Raw genomic sequence first — 12,025 nt, 5'->3', positions numbered from 1 at the left:
ATTTTTCTCTTTCCTTCATTTCCTTTGGGAGTGGGAGGGGTGGGGGGTTGGCTATTAGCAAGCCAGTCATGGAAGAACTGGTGAAAATACTTTTTTTGGGCTTTGCCACAAAGAGATGCTGATGTGGAGGTGGAACAAAAAGTTTTTGACATTCTATATCCAGGGAAAACAGCCTTTGTTATAAAACGTGATGCTGGAGTGAAGACCTACCACTCTGGAATCCAAGATTCCCCTTGATACAGACAGCCATCTTCATGCAACACATCTACCCAGGGTAATTAAACCATTTTCTGGATTTGCACAATTCACAACACGCTGAGCCACACACACCCCTGCAAAAAGCCACCCAACCTTTGCACACTGCAAGGGTCACTTAGGTGAGATGGGCAGCCAAACAAACTGAATAAATAAATAAAGACAGGCACAAGAGTTACAGTAAGTGTGTTGTGGGCTTCCAGTGGGAATGGTGGACTGAACGGCTGTGCCCGCGGGTTCAGCGGGCGGAGCTGACAACACGGTAACTTTTTTCGGGCTCAGGCAGGTTTTCTTGAAGCCCAGAAACATTCTCCAGATCAAGGAGAATACCTGGAATCATCCCATCTGTCCTCCAGACGGCTGCTTGCAGCCAGAAGATCACAAACAGCATTTTGCATTTGACTTTTTAATTTGATTCTTATTATAGCAGACAGAAATGTATAGAATAGTGGTAGGAAGGGAATAATTAAATATGTTTTATGTTTTGGAGGGGAGAAAGATGTTTAGGTTTATATGAACTTTTTTCCTTTATTTTAATATAAGGGGGAGGAGTAACTGTCCTTCGTGATTTTTATTATGCGTTAAAGTGGAATGACTGATAGAAATAATGTGGTGTTTTGGTTTAATATAGAGTAAGAGATTGATTATGGAAATTTTTGCATATCCTTGCTGTTAAAAGACGGAAGCCACATCTTTTTTGTAAATTTGAAAAAAAATTCTCTTGTCTTTCCACACTTTTTAAGTTTTTTTCCCTTTCTTTGTAGGTTTTTATTCCTCTCTTGAAACCTAATAAAATTTGCTTTTAAAAGAAAAAGAGTTAAGTGCGTTGTGAGAATGCAACTATCATCTTTTGAGGGAGATGGGCAGTGATGGAATTTGAAACATAAATAAATAAAAAATAAAAACCTTTGCAAACACTGGTCTTCAGCCTGCCCCAGAAAGATTTAACCAAAGGTTAAGTTAGGAATAGAAAAACGGCTGAAGATTCTCACTTGGACGCAACCATTTGGATTAATGGGAACAAGGCAGCAGTTTCTAAATAAATGTGGAATAACAACTGAATGAAGAAAGAGTGCCAGCGAGCCCTGATCATTTCTGCTTCCTGTCCTGACCTTGGTTTTTCTCCAGATCAGGGAGCCCGGCCGGAATAACAAGCACACACAGATGTATACACCCAAATGGAGGGATGACATCAGTCTGCAGCTGCAGAAGAGAAGCAAAAAGAGAAGTTTCCAAAGAGATTTGAACCAGCCAGGGGCAGTAGGGGTGGGGGTGTGAAAAAGAAAAAATAAAGATTGCCCCTGCACCATGCAACTGAAGCCCTGTCTGTTTTTTTATGGATATCTCAGAAACCAGCTGGGAAATGGATCCTACGTCCGCCTATCGCTCACATTGCAAAACGTCTGTAGTATATGGTACCTGGAGAACTCTGGGGGTAAGAGGCTAGATTTCAAACAAATGTTGCACAGGGTGGTGCAACTGCAGCCCAGTCCCACCAGGGCCATTGCCATAAGGATGGGGACTCTCTAAGGCCATCTGGATGATGCCAACGGTTCGGCTGCAGCAGTTTCTGGACGACCAGAAGTGGAAGGGGTGAATCAGCTGATGGCTCTGAAGCTACAAAAGTTGAATTGTGCAGGGCCATCAAAGGAACCATCAAGGATCTGTTAACTTGAAAAGATGGGAAGGAAGAAAATAGAGTTTAAATTCCAGAGGAAAGATTTATAGAAAGACTTGGCCTCCCTTGTGTGCTGCAGAAGGCCACGCTCTCTGGCCCATTCTTGTCTGCAATGAAGAACCTGATCAAGCCACGTCACGGCTGTGAGCCTTCTGCCAAGCAGGCCAATCCCGGAATGAACACATCTGGAGAAGTGAGACCAAGTGTCAAAACTGACTAGGAAACTTGAGCATAAGTTCTCTGCTCCTGTTATGGAGGTCTCCTACAAGCAGAGTCCAACCAAAGTCCATCTGTGGCTTAAAGGTTATGATGCTTGAGAAAATGGAGAAGCATTTTGCCTCCTCTGAGGGTTCACTGGACCTGATTTTAGCTCTAGAGCAGGGTTTCTCAACCACAGCAACTTTAAGGCGTGTGGACTTCAACTCCCAGAATTGCTGGCTGGGGAATTCTGGGAGTTGAAGTCCACACACCTTAAAGTTGCTGCGGTTGAGAAACCCTGCTCCAGAGATGTGACTGTACATCTGTCTGCAGAGGCATCCTGTCCATCCTGGGACATCCATGCCGATTCTACAGGACTAATAAAGCAGGGATGATATTTATCAAATTTATAATGACAGGAAATTGGGTGGGAAAATGATAATGGCATCTGCTGGAAGCCATGATGATGTCACACCCAAGTGACATGAATGAGGGAATTTGCATCATTTGCATGATGACCTCATGATGCAAGGACCTCAGAAGGGGGTTACTGGGGCAGAGAAATGGGCCAAAAATAGCAGAGGGGTATGTGCTTTGTTTTTGTGTTAGATTTATATACCAGAAAAGGGCAAGAAAAGGCTCATGGCGGTTAGCAACAAAATCAGATTGCACAACCCAGTGTGAGTTAGCACGCCGATGGTAAATAAAACAAGGACAAAATAGAATATAAGATGAAAAACAGATGCAAGAGGACAACATCCAATAATCCCCCAACGCTGACCAGAAAAAAGGTAGTTTTCACAAGTTTGTGGGAGGGAGGGAAGAAGAGAGAAGGACAAATGGAAAGAAGGAAGGAAAGAAGGAAGGAGATGAAAAGAGGAAGGGAGGGAGGGAAGGAAGGAAGGAGAGAGAAGGACAGATGTAAGACTCCTTCTTTCCTCCCTCCCTTTTTCTCCTTCCTTTCTTCTGCTCCTTCCTTCCTTCCTTCTTCTCTTTCTCTCCTTCCTTCTTCTTCCTTCCTCTTTCTCTCCTTCTTTTTCCTTCCTCTCCTTCCTTCCATCCTCTCCTTCTTTCCTTCCTTCTATCCTTTTCCTCTTTCCCTCCTTCCTTCCTCTCCTTCCTTCCTTTCTCTCCTTCTTTCCCTCCTTCCTTCCTCTCCTTCCTCCCTCCCTCCCTCCCTTCCTTCTGTCCTTTCCTTCCTTCTGTCCTTTTCTTCTTTCTCTCCTTCCTCCTTCCCTCCCTCCCTTCCCATCTACCCTACGCAGCTCTTCTCCCACCCAGGGAACGGCCTTCAAAGGGAAGTCCAGCTGTCCTTCCGCAGAAAAGTCGGTGCACCCAACCCCCAATGGAAAACAGGCCAATTATCCCAAACTGTTTGGCACACATTAGGTTCTCAAGAGCTTCAATCCCATCCTTGCTGGCTTGCTTCTGTTAAACCAAAGGGCTCAAAATACATTTTCTCTAGAACTCAAAGGAAAGAATCTTCTTCCCTGGAGACCACGAGGAGTTCAGAATTCGGGGGGGGGGGGGTTCGCTTCCTGCCCGGGGGGGCGGAGGGGGGCTGGAGGGGCTGTCAGACCCACTGCCAAGGGACAGACTGGCCACACACAGGTCAGCTACCAACCTAACAGCTGTATTCACCTAACCCTGGGTTTCTCAACCTTGGCAGCTTTAAGGTTCATGGACTTCAATTCCCAGAATTCCCCAGCCAGCTTTGCTGCACATCCCGTAGATACTTTTTCTCAGCCTTCAGATATCCCAGAGTCACAACCCAACCTTGTTTGTTCCTTACAACTGTTCAAATCCAGAAAATGGGTTGATTCAGCAACCAAGTTAAATGTCTTATAAAAGCAGCATGTCGGGGTCAAAAAACCCAGGACAAGATCAAACAGGATTTTAACCCCTGTTCCTAAATTCTCTTTCACTGACTGGCCTTTTTCCACTTTCCTCCCTTGCCTGGCCCATCTCAGCTGTTCTTCTGCATACAGGGGGGAACTTACGCATCAGTGCATCATCTCCCCGTGGCTACACCTGCCAAAAATTACGTTAAATCTGTTTCTGAGACTGCAGCCTACCCAAAGCACCGCTTGCCAAGTGCTCCTAAGGAAAAAGGAAGAAGTAGAAGAAAAACCCACATACCAGCGGTATTCCTATGCTTTCTAACTCTGAAAGCAGCTGTTTTTAAAGCAGGGAGCCTGAACAGGATTCACGGGGTCAGCTAAAACAGATCCGTATGTAATATAATTGTCCCAAGAGAGTGATGCTTCAGGCATTACCTGCTAAATGGTTGGCAATTCCCTTCTTCAGACATAGTGCTAAGCACTGGCACTGCCCCGCTACACAGATGGCCCATTTGCACAAACATGGGAGGGCACGACAGAGAAACGCAGTGCCTTTCCTGATGGCGCCTTCTTCCTCTCTCCTGCCTGCAAATCGTACAATTTATCTCGTCACAAATGCAAAGGGCTTCTGCACGTAGTTTTCAGTACGAGGAACAAAGGCTGCTCTGGAGTCAAATGCCTGGGGCTTCTGTAATTCCACCGTATAAGAATTGCCTCTGAAAGAAGGACATTTGCAGGAACATGGATGGTACTGTGCAAACAAAGAAAACAGGCTTTTTACTCTGAGCGAGGAAAACAGTGAGACTCATCCGAGGATCCTAAAGTTGGAAGGGACCGTTGGCACCATCAAGGCCAACCTTTGGTTCAGTGCAGGAATCCAAAGAAAACATCCCTGATAGATTATTGTCTTGCCTCTCCTGAAGATGTCTAGCAAAGGGGAGCCCAGTATCACTTTGAGTCACTGGATCCACCATCAAAAACCGCTTTTACCTTTTTCTTATCAATCACCCAGAATTTGGCTTCCTGTCATATGTTCTCTGTCCTGCCCTCTGGAATAAGAGAACAGGTCTTAACCTTCTCCTGGGAGATGCCCTTTCAGATGCTGACGTCCTTGTCCAATACCTGTTCTCTCTCATCCCAAAACAGGGAACGTATTACAGGAAGCCAAATTCTGGATGAAAGAGCCACAGACCAGCACTTGGTAGAGCAGCCATGAAGGCCTAGGAAAAGGTATTCAGATGCCAGGATGTTACCTACGAAGATCAGAATCGTGCAAGCCATGATATTCCCCGGGACACTCTATGGAAGAGAAGCTGGACTTTGGAGAAGCAGGAGAGGAAGACTGTTGACGCCTTCGAACTTTGGGGATGGAGAAGACTCCTGAGAAGACCATGGACAGCCAAGGAAACAAGCCAATCTTTGAACCAATCAACCCAAGTTCTCACTCAAGATACAAATGACCAGGCTCAAATTATCCTACTTCACACAATGTGAAGACCTAACTCTCTAGAGAACTCTGTAATGCCAGGAAGAGCAGAAGGAAACAGAAAAAGAAACAAGATGGATGGGCTCAATTGTGGTGGTGATGGGGGCACCACTGAAAGACCAGGTGAGGGACAGACTGTCCTGGAGAAAATCCATCTATATGGTCCCTAAGAATTGACCCCAACTTGATGGCATATAATCAATCAATCAATCAATCAATCAATCAATCAATCAATCAATGCAAAGACTCAGTTTCCTAGAGAAGTCTACAGGAAATGTGGAAGGAAAGTGAAGAAAAGGATGACCAGCAGCAAGGTAGATGGACTTGATTACAGTTGCAATGGAGGCACCACTGGGGGACTTGAAGGGCTAGTCTGAGGACAGATCATCCTGGAGAAGGTCTATTTTCATGGTCACTAAGAGCTGACACTGACCTGATAGCACATAACCAACCAACCACCAATCAAATCTCCCTTCTCTTCAAGGCTAAGCATGTCCAGTTCCTTGACTCTCTCTTCATTGGACTATAGACCATGATCTATTCCCTGATCATGTTCCCTGCATACATTCCCTGAACTCTGTAGTACCTGATGTCATATTCCTCTCCAGTTTGATGAGAATTCTCTCTAGTTTAAGGAATCATCAATGAGCATTCTTTGAGTATGGTTTTTGAGCCAACTATACGTCCACTTAATAATCAAGACATTCATCTCATACCGAAGTAATCAAAATGTCCTGGGGTGCTTTTGTTAAATGCGAGGTTTAAACCTTGTTAAAAGCGAGGTTTATATCAAGATATATTATGTCTACAGCATTCCTGTAATCTTTTAAGGGAATTGCTTAATACAAAAAATGAGATAAATGTTACTCTGGCAAGAACAATTCTTGACAAATCTATACTGACTTCTGGTAATCCCCACACTGTTTGCAAAGTGCTTACAGATCAATCTCTTTATGATCAGCTCTAGACTTTTCCCAATATCCATGTTAGACTCCACCGGTCCGTAGTTTGCTGAGTCGTCCTTTTTTACCTCTTTAAAAACAGGGACATTTGCTGTCCTCCAATCATCTGGCACGTCCCCAGTTCTCTGTGATTTCTCAAGGGTAAGATGTTTGCCAGACAATCATCTCTGTCCTCCAGTACCCCAGGATGAGGAATCTGGTCCTGGAGATTTAAACTGATTCAGAGGAAAGGTATTTCCTAACTAGGTTTTGGTCAGTCTCCAAGCCGCAAACCAACCCCTTCATCCTGCTCTTCAGACGGTCTAGTGCAGTGTTCCTCAACCGTGGCACCTTGAAAACAGGTGGACTTCAACCCCCAGAATTCTGGGAGCTGAAGTCCACACACCTTCAAGCTGCCACGGTTGAGGAACCCTGCTTTAGTGGAACACAGACTTCGTGTGGGAGGGGATGTACCGACACGGGTTGAATACCTCTTTGTCCTCAACTGCTACCAACAGACCATCTTCATTGAGCACCCGCTGGCATCTTTTTCCATCCCTCTAGAGATGCCCCTTCTGCTCTGCATGGCGTCTTGAGCCCTCTCTGCCCTTATGGGCAGTCTGTGGTCTGCCTCGCAACCTGCCCGCTTTTCACCTTCATTAGGGGTCCTTTCCAATCTTCCCTAAACATCCCCCCTATATCCACGGGTGTGGCATGCTCTGTACTAGCCACATCTTTAGAGAAATCTATCAAAATGGGTTGTTAACTGCACAATATATCAAAACGAATTATTAACAGCAAAATCAGAGAGAAGGGAAACAAAGCCCAGGCAGAACTAAGGAATGCCAAATGGATGCTCTGTGAAACGGTAATAATGATGCGCATTAAGATCGCTCGGGAAGCAGAAGGTGAGTCTTCTGAGCGAGGGCTTCTCTCCAGTGGGGAACGCAAGATGCAAGACACGCTGTACCTGGCCAGGGGGGAGATCAGGCGGACCCCTTCCGGCTAGCCCCTTTGACCAGAAGCCCTCTGTTTTGGTGAAACCAAGTTTCAGGGTGGGAGTCTATAGCAGACTCACGGCTCCCCCCCTGCAATTTCACTAGGGAAAGGAGGAGGGGAAAGAGGGGGTTGGAGAACAGCTGCCCCAGATATTCCAGGGGACAGCAAGGCAGCAGTAAGAAGACTTTTCCCAGCCACAGCTGGAATGAAATAGCTCTGCGGAGGGAAGGGAGGGAGGAGGGGAGGGAAAAGGAAAGAAGGGAGATGGAGGGAGGGAGGAAGGAGAGAGAAGGAAGGAAGGCAAATTTTCCTGAGTCGGCATCAACAGTCACCCCAACCAGAGGCTTCCTCTTCCAAAAGGGGAATAACACTTAGCACACCCATCCCCTAAGTTGGGGAGCAGATGTGCCAGGGCATGTGTCTGTATGTGCGATGGTGAGGGACGCATGACAAACCATCTCAACCTACTGATGCACATGAGCAGGCAGCCAACTAAGATTTCTGAGCAGGGCACAGTGCAGACTGAGGACCCTGGTTTCTCACATCCCAGGCGGGTTGGGGGGGGGGGGTTGGAAGGCCAGCATATCTGGGGGCATCGCGTTGGGGAAGGCTGACCGAAGCCAGCTGCACAACTGCCCCTCTGCCAGCACTTTGCTAGGGAGCCAGGCACTCCTTCCTGAAAGGATCCACCACCATTTGGGGAATCTCACTGGCAAAACCAGATCGATCCATCTGTAAAGTTTTCCCACCTGCTCACTCTCAAGAAAATCTCTCCTGCAGGCGCATGCATGCGTGCTTCGCATCAACAGCACGATTCACCGTAAAAAGCTGGATGCAGGATCCGCTCCCCTCTCCCAGGCTCTGGCTTCAACCGAGCCCCAGTTCACTAATCCTTCCTCCTTCGCTTGAAGAAAACGGAAGAGCTTCTGCAGGCTGGGACCCCAAATGAATTTATTTGTGGGCATCAACTGGGGGGGGAGGGGGCAAGAGAAGCCATGCACATCATGGCTCCACCATGCAAACAACACCCATCTACATCATTTGCACAACAATGCCACAACATGGGCGATGTTACTGCGGCTTTTACACAGCCAAGACCAGGGGGTTGGTCTAGATGGGCTCTGGGATCTCTTCTAATGCTATGATCAGAGGCTGCAACCCCACACAATGTCACCCGGCAGTTAAGATTCTCTCAAGTTGTCAGCAGGGACTTTGTGTCTCTTGCTGTTGTTCTTTTTAAAACAGCCAGAATGCAAGAGTTGGTCTCGGTTAGGTTACAGACAATGAGGACTAGGAGACTGGTTTGGTCACTGGGGGATTTCCACACGTCCCACCATTCCCCAATTTCCCAGGTCAACTGGCACTCTTTCTCCTACCTCACTGTGATTTCTCTCCATCCTCTCCATGTTTAACAAAGACTTTGCACAGGTTCACACAACTCATTGGCCTATTGTCACATGGGATTTCTGGAATTGCAGAAATCCAGGCCCCAACCTGGCATGTCAGTCTCTGTTCAGCTGGGTTCACAGTGTCCTGTAAACGCAATTTGGTGGATTAAGACTGGGGACACTCGGGCACATGGTGCCCTTCAGCCACTGGAACTCCCTCAGCCCGGCCTACCTCACAGTGTTGTTGTAGGGGGAAAGAGCAGGACAGAGCCCACCTTAATAAAAAATAAAAATCCTACCACCAGCTAACCCCCAAGAACAGTGTTTCTCAATCTTGGCGGCTTGAAGATGTGTGGACTTCAACTCCCAGAATTCCCCAGCCAGCAAGGCTGGCTGGGGAATTCTGGGAGTTGAAGTCCACACATCTTCAAGTTGCCAAGGTTGAGAAACACTGCCCAAGAAAGAGGCCAGGGGCAATATGGCTTTTTGGACCTTCAACTGTACAGAACTACAATTCCCAGCATTCCCTACCAGTCTTGATGGGGAAAGAGGCTGGGATCAGCAACCAACCCATGTTTAGAGGACAGTCCCCCCTCCCCCCTGCTTCTGGGCAGCATTTGCCAAATATGGGGGCCCAATGTTTGGAGGAAAGCCACCTCAGCTGCAGCTTTTCCCTGCTGCTAGTCCTCATCATCATCTGCTATCCAGAGGTAAAGTGCCTCTGAACATGGAGGTTCCATTGAGCAATCAGGAATCGATGCTTCAGGGGAAAAAAAACACCATACATCACAGAAGGATTGGGGGGGGGGGGAATGAGTGTTATCCTCTCTCAATGTTTTTTTCAGCTAGGACAAAAAATGCCCTCCCCATTTTGGGCAGAACTGGCTACCATGACTCTGTCCAGCCTTGGCACGAAGGCGGCAAGCCCAAATTAATGCCAGGTTAGACGCCCGCGCTGGGGGATCATCTCACTAAACGGAGCCCCCCGCCCCCCCCCCCCCGCTTTCCCCGACCGCCTTCAGACCGGCGCTGTTCTGTATTCCGAGCGGGACTGCGGAGCTTCACACGACCGCGTCCGCGCTCCCCGAGGCTCTTCGCCGTATCTCCCCGCAGCGCAGCACCCCAGCGCGCGTCTGCGCCGCCCCTTCCCACGTTACGCGGCAGCCCGCACGCCTCCCCCTCCGACCCCCGCCTCGGCCGGGAAGCCGCGCGGGGCTGCCGCCAAGCCGGGCGCCCGCAAGCCGCGGAGGGCCCGGCCGGCCGGGGAAGGGGCGGCGGGCAGCGAGAGGCGCAAGGCGGCGGTCGCACCCCCGGCAGCCCCGCGGCGCCCGCCGGCCCGGCCCGCTCCGCTCCGCTCCGCTCCCCGCGCCGCCGCGGCGCCACTGACCTGGTGCCCTTGTCGCCCATGGCCGCGGCCCCTCGCCCTGGCCGGGCGCCGCCGCCGGTGCCCCCGGGCGCTCCCTCGGCCGGGCCGGGTCGCGTCGCTCCTCGCTGCGGCCGGGGACGCGGCGCCGGCCGGCCGACCGACCGGCTGCGGAGAGGCTGCTGCCCGCCCCGGCGAGGCTGCCCCGTGCCCGGCTCCTCGCCGCCGCCGCCGCCGCTGCCCTGCCCGCCCGGCTGGCGCCTCCCGGGCTCCCGCTGGCCAGTCCGCGGCGAGGCAGCCGGAGCAGCGCTCGGACGCCGCCGCCTGCGCCTCCCCTGGCCGCGTCACGCCCGAGGGAGAAGCTGCCCCTCTCCGGCACGCGCGGGGAGACGCGTTCACACGGCGCCAGCCTTCCGCCCCTGGATCACGTGTCCGGGAGGAGGGCGAGCGCGTCCCCCACGCAAGCGGGGAGGCGCCTGCCAAGCGGGGCTTCGGGCGGGGAGGGGGCGCGCGAGGGGCAGCGGGCGGCGTTCTCACGACCCGCTCAGCCTGGGAGAGGGGAGGGGCGAGCGCGCGGCGTTCTCTCGCCCCCTCCCCTCCCCTCCCCTCCTGCAGCCCAGAATCCTGTTACAAAACGGGGAATCGCTGCCGCGGCCTCCCGTTTCACGGAGACAGGCCCTGCCAGCCTGGTATCCCCATTAAATGCCGTGTACCCTACCCTGGCTGCGTTCCCACGACGCTGAATCCCAGCGCTGTGCACAGGTAGCCGTTGTGTGCAATCCCGGACTCCGGAAGGTTGGGTCAATTGAGTCAATCCGTGGGTAGCCCAAGTAGAAGAGTTCTAACCTGTGCAAAGCAAAGCAAACCCCCTGGATGCTGCCCTAGATCTAACTGTTTGGTATCAACCCATTTTACAGGTGGGAGACACCAAGGTCGAGGCCCTCCTGCCGAAAAATGCACAACAGTGCTATGAAAAAGCAAATCGCACCTTGGCTGAGTGCGTTGGGCGAGGAGCAGGCCCGTCTCCGAAGGACAGGAGCAAGACCCAAGGTCTGTGGGCCTTGCCTTGCATGGCTTCTTAGCAGCCCCTCGTTCAGACATGCGGCTTGGGACTTGGAAGCCCACCTCCCGTCCTCCAAAGGCCAGCCTGGCATCGGGCCCCCCATCACTTTGCTCCAGGGATTCAGCAGCTGGAAGACATTTCCAAGGGCAACTTCTGCCTGGGTGCCGCCCTGCCAAGGGCTCAAGAAGACTTTCCTGTCTAGCCTACAACCCCGAGATGACCTGGTGGTCCCCCATCCCAAGTTTTGGGAGATCCGACAAGGCCAGCCTGGTGCTGCTGCTGCTGCCTCTCACAGGCAAAATGGGGATATTTTTCCTGGATTCCTTTGACTTCCCATTCTAGACTTTCCCAGTGGGCTTTCCTAGTGGTGTCCCATCCAGGGACTGCCCAAGTCTGGCCCTGCTTAGCTTTGGGAGGGCAGCCAGCATGGCCAGTGCTGCTGAATCAAGGGTCCAAAATTAAAACGAGAGGTAATAGCTCGTCTTTGGGTGGCTAGCACCATAGATCCTTCCCACCGAATAAGAAAGTTGCCCCTTGGGTTTGGTATTTATCTTATTCCTATTGATTGGTGTATTTATTATAATTTATATTTTATGATTTTAATTCTGGTTTTATTGTAAACCGCCCAGAGTCCCCCTTTCTTGGGGGAGACGGGCGGTAATTGAAGTCTGAAAAATAAATAAATAAATAAATAAAATAAAATAAAACTGCGACAAAAAACAAGAGGGAGAGCTCCAAGGAGCAAATGCCCACAAGCCACAGCGGGTTGGAAGCGGGCATTTGGGAATCTACTGGACTTCCGGGGAAGACACG

General features: G+C 50.4%; 1 protein-coding gene across 2 annotated transcripts in view; it reads right to left on the bottom strand.

Annotated features, from left to right (window-relative positions):
* ARRB1 (arrestin beta 1) overlaps nt 1–10,246 on the bottom strand; it is an 83,594-nt gene extending 73,348 nt beyond the window's left edge. For both annotated transcript variants that reach the window (XM_063306011.1, XM_063306012.1), the window contains exon 1: nt 10,174–10,246. In XM_063306011.1, coding sequence (XP_063162081.1) covers nt 10,174–10,193 — 20 coding nt within the window. In that variant the 5' untranslated portion in view covers nt 10,194–10,246. The remainder of the gene's footprint in view (nt 1–10,173) is intronic.
* Nucleotides 10,247–12,025: the final 1,779 nt, after the last annotated feature.

This window comes from Candoia aspera, chromosome 5 (genome assembly GCF_035149785.1).
Source record: "Candoia aspera isolate rCanAsp1 chromosome 5, rCanAsp1.hap2, whole genome shotgun sequence".
Lineage (NCBI taxonomy): Eukaryota > Metazoa > Chordata > Lepidosauria > Squamata > Boidae > Candoia > Candoia aspera.
This window is presented reverse-complemented; position numbering and strand designations above follow the sequence as displayed.